Genomic DNA, 8221 nt, shown 5'->3' on the forward strand with positions numbered 1-8221 from the left:
CACTGCAGACACTTGCAAACTCATTAAAGAGTAAAATATCAACTGAAATGTAAATGTCACTTTGGGTCAAAAGATAATGACAGGTAATTAGTGTGTAATGAGCTGTTAGTTAATGCTTATCACTGTATCAACTAATATTAATAGCATATATTGTTAACAGTTAATTAACTGTTATTCTAGACTCTCACTGGTAAACACTTGCAGTAAACAGTGATGCTCTGACTTGCAAGAAGAAACTTCCTTGGTTACAAACGAGGTGAGTTTGAAGGGTCAAACACACACTCACTCCAGAGAAAGAGGAACAACACAAACACTTAGTTTTTTTGTTTTCTTAAGTGGCTACCCAAGTATTTTGTGATGTTTTCTCCCTATAAGGATAAAAAATATATCTGAAGGTAGATATATTGTCTTCAGTAAATGTGTTGAAGTCACTGAAAGACACTGTTTTGGTTTGGATTTACCAAAGTCACACAATCACACAAACAAACAGGTCAAGGCCGCGGCAGAGCAGTAACTCCAATGTCCGGCTGAGATAAAATAAAAAATAAAATATTGTTTTTGTCAAAGGAGTCTGGTGGGCTGAAAGCAGCCGACATAATGGCTTCAGTTCCACGTTCAGAAAGGTCTGAAGGCAAGATAAAAGAGTGAACATGTCTCACACCTTTTGTGTAAAAAAAACAAAAGTCTTGAAGTCATGAAAAGTATTGCATTTATATTTTTGTTGAGTACATTGCTTCGGCTCCGACACCAGTACTCTGACTGCTTCTACAAACTGGGTGGGTGCCGACTGCTATCAACTGTAGGTGATACATTGACTGTAGATATGACCCCACTTCAAAAAACCTGAACTAACCCTTGCAGCCATTGGTGAACCATATACACTGCTCAAAAAATTAAGGGAACACTTAATCATCACAGTATCACACCAAGTCAGTTAACTTCAGGGATGTGAATCAATTTCACCTGCTTTGGTGCAAATGAAAGTGACAACAGGTGCAATGGAGAGGCAAAAGCAAGACAACCCCCAAAAAGGGAATAGTTTTGCATATGTGTCTCTGTACAGTATCTGGTTATTGTGCATAGTAAAGAGCCTTATTCTAGACTCTCACTGGTAAACACTTGCAGTAAACAGTGATGCTCTGACTTGCAAGAAGAAACTTCCTTGGTTACAAATGAGGTGAGCTTGAAGGGTCAAACACACACTCATTCCAGAGAAAGAGGAACAACACAAACACTTTTATTTTTTGGGTGACTACTCAATTATTTTGTGATCATCTTTTCTCCCTATAAGGATACAACATATATCTGTAGGTAGATATATTGTCTCTAGCGATGGTGTGATGTGTTGAAGTCACTGAGAGACACTGTTTTAAAGGGTTGGTTTGGATTCACCAAAGTCACACAATCACACAAACAAGCAGGTCGAGGCCGCAGCCGAGCAGCAACTCCCATGTCCTGCTGAGACAAAATGACTGTTTTTTGCAATGGAGTCTGGTGGCTTTAAAGAAAGTGACACAGTGACTACAGTTCCACATTTGGAAACGTCTGATGGCAAGACAGAAGAGTGAAAATATGTCACAACTTTTGTGTTCAAGTCATGAAAAGTGTTGTGTTTATATATTTTTGCTTTGGCTCCTACACCAGTACTCCTGCTGTTTCTACAAACTGGGTGGGTGCTGCTATCCGATTGCTATTAACTGTAGGTAATACATTGACTGTAGATATGACCCCACTTCAAAAAACCTGAACTAACCCTTGAGGCAAATGTAGTTTTAAATGTATAGCTGAGGAATACCTGATTCTCTCACACTGCAGTAAACTCATTAAAGAGTAAAATATTAACTGAAATGTAAATGTCATTTGAGGTCAAAATCAGTGACAAAGGATGACAGAGAGCAGAGACCTAAGAGCCCAACACCCAAACCCACAAAGGTCTAGATGGGCCGGTTCGCCAGAAATATTATGAAGGTGAAGCCGTCAAGGAAACAGCATTTTTATTCAAATTACTTTTTTTTTAATGTTGGCATTACATGTATGGAGGAACATCACAACATGTTTGGTGTATTTAACACAATTACAAGTAACAGACAAACAGTCAGGCACAGCGCAGAACTTTTTTCAGTTTTGTGAGTAGATTATTTGTAGTGCAGTTTTTGCTGCTTTTTCTCAAATATCTTAAAATAATAGTGCAAGATTATGACATGGTGTCAGACTCTACTGCTGAGATAAAAATAAATTACTCTATTTGTCAATGGAGTCTGGTGGCTTTGAAGAAAGCAGCATAATGGCTTCAGTTCCCTGCCAGAAAGGCCTGACTGCAAGGTAAAATAAGTGAAAATATTAGAAATAGTCACTTTAACTGATGGCTGAGATTTACTCAACAAAAACACTTTTTGCTCCCATTTCTCATTCAAACTAATATTCAAATGACGTGATCTGGCCCACACCAGACAGACTGGCCCAAATTCAGAATTGGGCCAGTTCTGATGTATTGGGTTCGCTCTTGGCTGACGTGGTCATGTTCAGATTTGGAAAACAGGAGTGGAGCCACCCAAATACCATCATTCCATGCAGTATGTGTATGTGTGTATGTGCTATTTCATTCAGTATTTTCTTCACTATAAATACATTATCAGCACAGAGACAACAATAGTCAAAACTCTTTATTAGTTTAGAAGACAGTAACGATTCATGCAAAGATATTATTGACATATCTAACATGTTTGACATGTCAACATTTCTGGGTAGAAGGTCGTGATGCATTATCTTCAGTGTGGCTGTTGAACACCCGTCAGACGATTTGGCAACGTATTCCTCTCTGTGGGAGAAGAATTTTAGTTAAAAGTCCCACATTGTAGGAATTAAAATGTCTTTATTTGTGCTGTATCTGATTTGAAGTCAAAACCTTGAGTTCCTAAATACTTACTAAGAAGTGAGAGAAAAAAACTCCCAACAGACTGTATTATGGCATAAACTCATCAAGAGGATTTGTTAGAGAGAACTGATAGAAATTAAGGAGGAAAAATTGAAATGTAAAAATGAAAACAAGTATTGTGATATCATGAACAAGTTGTGAAATTGGACTTACTTGTTCTAATCTCTTGAGTCTTTCGGGGATCCACAAGGCTCCTGGGTCCACACACCGTTGATTGTTGTTCTCAGTGTGAAAGCTTTAGGGTTGAAGAGACAGGAAAGAGTAAAAAATGACACATTTCTGCATTTCTAGTCACCTGCTCACTTCTGCCTGACCAGTCAACCAGCCACCCCCACCTAATCAAACCAGCTCTGCTCACCTGGTCTCACAGCTGCTCTTGATCACCTGTTAAGCCAGTATATATACCCCAGCCTCACTATTACTCTGTTCCTTGTTTCCATGTTTACATATTGCGCTTGTGTTTTTGCTAACCGGACTTTTATTTTTCCTATGTACCTGCCAGCTGTCCACCACGTGAGCTCTCATGAAATCATCACTAAGCTATCCTGCTGTCTCACCTTTTCTTCTGCGTTTGGGTCCAACCCCTGTTGCTCACTTAACAGCTGTGACACCAAGTGCCAAACGAGCTGCTCTATTTTGAGCAACCTGCATCTTTTTCAGGTCGGATTTTGTTGCTGATGACCAGATTACAGGGCGGTATTCTAGATGAGACAGGATCAGGGAATGAATGAGTGATTTGATTATTGTGGGATGGATGATTCCTCTTCCCATCTTAATGACTACATTATATATGTGTTCAGACCAGGATAGTGAACTATCAGGAGTTACATCCAGAAGTTTTAATGTGTTTACTTGTTTAATATTATTGGTGCCTATTGCCAGTTTTCTCAACCCACTCATATGCTGTATGTCTCTCAGGGCTTTAGCTGGAGAACCAGTTAAATCTTGGCCCGATATTGTGGCACTGTACGAAGTGGAGTCATCAGCATACATTGATGTTTTTTGCGCACACTGGTAGGTCATTGGTGAAGATGGAGTATAACAAAGTCCCCAGGCAGCTGCTTTGTGGAATCCCACGTATTTAAAGATCCCCATTAAAAGAACATGGATGTGACTCTTGTCTTCCTGGGGTCCCGAACATAAAAATACAATACCAACATGCAATTACAAAGTACAAAGTGTTTAAACAATACAGCTCCAACTTGTTATCCGTGCTTGTTAGCCAATATGATGTTGTTACCTCCTTTCAGGAGTTTGGTCTTTCTCGACAAAGCAACCAAATTATGATCACGTAATCCAACTTGGCTACTCGGGAGACAGCTTTAGAACAGTATTCCCAAGAGTTGTTCTAGACAACTCTAGACAGGTCTAGACATGTAGAAAAGGTACTGAGCCGGGCTAGCTACTTCCCCACATTTACCAATCTCTATGCTAAGTATCAACTCCTGACTTAGCAAACAAACATTACCTAGCAAATTAGATAGCCCAGCTAAATTTCTCCTGGCTTTAGTCACACATTTAGCACACATACACGAAAGTGTTATTGATCCTCTCATCTAACTGAAAGAAAGCCAAGAAGTGTCTTTCCCAGCATATCAAACTATCACTGTTGTGCCAAAGTTTCTCTTTCATTCATATTATTCTTTGTTGTCTGCTCATGATCAGCTATGTTGGCTAGGTGACACTGCCTAACACACCATGAAATAATGGACACAAGATGAAGCTTTTGTGAGTGTAATCTATTACCCTATACTTACATATAAGCATGTACTCTACAACCCCGAATTGTGTTCTCCTTTTGTTCAATGCAGGCAGTGACAGGTTCTTTGAAGTTGCCTTTTGAGGCTGCCATACAGCAGTCGGGAGCAGGTCCTGGGTGTCCGTGAATGCCCTGGATACACTGAGAAATCACTGCAATGCACAGAACAGCCATACTATTATTAAGTCTAGGAATACGAAAATATTCTTTCAGAACAATTTTTTTTTTAAGAGCAAAAATGTGTAAAATGTTGCTAATTTGGTTCCCCGCCAAAGTAAAATTTTAGTATTTATTTTCAGAAAAACAAATAGAAGGCTTAAATAGCACTTTGGCTACAGATATAAACTGTTAATAAGTGAGTTGAACAGACATCAGAGTAGTTTTGATCTTCTGATATAACTCTCAGCAAAAAAGTGAATAAACATATTTCCCAAAATGCTGAACGAACCCTAACTAACAATATTTTAAAGCAATTGTGGCACCAGAACACCCACACCCAGTGCCTCGACAGAAAAACTTAGCCTAGCCTACATCTGTTCTCACCCGTCAACTAGTACAGTGCAGCTGAAAGCCTGTAGAAGACCAAATATCCTACAGCAGCATCAGATCTTAGTTTGCCTCAAAGGTCGTAGGCTAAATATCGTAATATCACAAGCTACTCCAAAATGCAAAGACAATATAAAAACTTTCTACATTATTATACAATACAAAATTAAAACTTCCTGTGCTTAAAATATTAACTTTTCGGATTAAGAGATACAACTTTCTTTTCGTTGCTGATGAGTGTATTATTCAATTTCTATGCAATACAATTCAATAGATTCTCCTAATCATTTAAGTTCCACATCAAGTACTCTAAAAGTCATATTAGTCATTAACACACCTTGTACAAGGAGGAAAGGCAGCATGGTTAAACACCCACGTGTCGGGCCACAGCGAATGGAGAAAGGCATCCTGGGTCCAAGTATGACAGTGAGTCAATAATTAATAACGTTATTCTGAACACTCACTGGTCCAACCCTTGGTGTGAACAGTGATGCTCTGTCTTGCAAGCAGAAACCTCCTTGGTATAAATGAGGTGAGTGTGAGGGAAAGAGTGCACTGTCACTCCAGAGAAAGAGGAACAAGAGTGTGTGATGTGTTGATGTCACTGAGAGACATATTCATCAAAGCCACTCAATAACACAAACAAACTAATGTATCGAGGCAGTGACTTTTATGGGCAGGCATAAGCTTTGGACAACAAACCCAGGATTTTATTGATGTCAATGTGAATTCACAGATGAGGCCTATTGTCATTTTTTCATCTACTGCCATCACCTCATATTGCATCATGATGCACGGTCCAATGTCGCAATGTTCCCCCATCCCGAACTGACCTTTTATTGTGACCAGTCTATGGCACAGCACAGCTTTTTGTTTCACAGAAAAAGTCTGAGATGTTTTACTTCACCTCATCAAATAAGGGGATACGTTGCATTTATATTTTTATAGAGTATATGTTTTGCTGCTGCCCGTTAGCTTCCTTCTGCTTTTACTTATGCTGCTTCTCTGAACTGGAGGCGTGCTGACTACAATCTACTGTAGGCGTTACATTGACCATGGATAAGCACCTGATATGACCCCAAAACCCAACTAACCTCTTACGCAACAGGTGAATCATTTATTTTCGTAAAATGTATTACTGTTAATCTCTCACACTGCAGACACTTGTAAACTCATTAAAGAGTAAAATATCAACTGAAATGTAAATGTCACTTTGGGTCAAGATCAGCAAAGAAGGATGACAGAGACCAGAGACCTAGGAGCCCAACATCCAAACCCACAAAGGTCTATCTGGACCGGCTGACCAAAACACGATATCAAGGTGATTATTTAAAGGCAAAAGGCAACACATGTAACAGAGCCCCAAACATATTTCCATTATTGGGAAACATTTCATAAGTTACTGCAATAATAAACATTAAATTACATTTAATTGACAGGCAATTAATGTGTAATTAGCTGTTATTTAATTCTTATTACTATAATCAACTAACATTAATAGCATCTTCATAATTTTTTAATAATGTCTAAATTAATGCCTCAGTTAACATGAACACTATTAGTAAAACATACTAGACACATTAGTTAACTGTTGATTAACCGTTTTCTAGACTCTCACTGGTAAACACTTGCAGTAAACAGTGATGCTCTGACTTGCAAGAAGAAACTTCCTTTGTTACAAATGAGGTGAGCTTGAAGGGTCAAACACACACTCATTCCAGAGAAAGAGGAACAACACAAACACTTAGTTTTTTTGTTTTTTTGAGAGGCTACCCAATTATTTTGTGATGTTTTCTCCCTACGAGGATAAAAAATATATCTGTAGGTAGATATATTGTCTTCAGTAATTGCGCTATTTGTTGAAGTCACTGAAAGACACTGTTTTGGTTTGGATTTACCAAAGTCACACAATCACACAAACAAACAGGTCTGACGAGTGAAAAAAAGAGTGAACATGTCTCACACCTTTTGTGTAAAAAAAAAAAGTCTTGAAGTCATGAAAAGTATTGCGTTTATATTTTTGTTGAGTACATTGCTCTGACACCAGTACTCTGACTGCTTCTACAAACTGGGTGGGTGCCGACTGCTATCAACTGTAGGTGATACATTGACTGTAGATATGACCCCACTTCAAAAAACTGGAACTAACTCTTGCAGCAAATGGTGAACCATATACACTGCTCAAAAAATTATCACAGTATAACACCAAGTCAGTTAACTTCAGGGATATCAATCTGTCCATTTAGGAAGCACAAGTGATTGTGAATCAATTTCACCTGCTTTGGTGCAAATGAAAGTGACAACAGGTGCAATGGAGAGGCAAAAGCAAGACAACCCCCAAAAAGGGAATAGTTTTGCATATGTGTCTCTGTACAGTATCTGGCTATTGTGAATAATTAAGAGCCTTATTCTAGACTCTCACTGGTAAACACTTGTAATAAACAGTGATGCTCTGACTTGCAAGAAGAAACTTCCTTTATTACAAATGAGGTGAACTTGAAGAGTAAAACACACACTCATTCCAGAAAAAAGAGGAACAAAACAAACACTTTTTTTTTTTTGGGTGACTACTCAATTATTTTGTGATTATATTTTCTCTCTATAGGGAAAAAACGTATATCTGTAGGTAGATATATTGTCTCCGGTAAATGTGTTGATGTGGTGATGTCACTGTTTTACAGGGTTGGCTTGGATTCACCAAAGTCACACAATCACACAAACAAACAGATCAAGGCCACTGCCGATCAGCAACTCCCATGTCCGGCTGAAATAAACTTTTTGTTCTTTGCAATGGATTCTTGTAGCTTGAAAGAAAGCGACACAATGACTACAGTTCCACATTTGGAAATGTCTGATGGCAAGACAGAAGAGTGAAAAGATGTCACAACTTTTATGTGAACAAAAAAGTCTTAGATGTTTAACTTCAAGTCATGAAAAGTGTTGTGTTTATACATTTTTGCTTTGGCTCCTACACCAGTACA

General features: G+C 38.5%; 1 protein-coding gene across 1 annotated transcript; it reads right to left on the reverse strand.

Moving 5' to 3' along the window:
* Positions 1-2647: 2647 nt before the first annotated feature.
* LOC141015095 (eotaxin-like) lies at positions 2648-5692 on the reverse strand. Its single transcript, XM_073489007.1, has 4 exons — positions 5578-5692; positions 4693-4846; positions 3089-3170; positions 2648-2818 (listed from the first exon to the last, which is right to left on the reverse strand). The coding sequence occupies exons 1-4, from the start codon at positions 5645-5647 to the stop codon at positions 2792-2794; spliced, it is 333 nt and encodes a 110-aa protein (XP_073345108.1). The 5' UTR covers positions 5648-5692; the 3' UTR covers positions 2648-2791.
* Between the last annotated feature and the right edge of the window lie 2529 nt (positions 5693-8221).

This window comes from Pagrus major, chromosome 20 (genome assembly GCF_040436345.1).
Source record: "Pagrus major chromosome 20, Pma_NU_1.0".
NCBI lineage: Eukaryota > Metazoa > Chordata > Actinopteri > Spariformes > Sparidae > Pagrus > Pagrus major.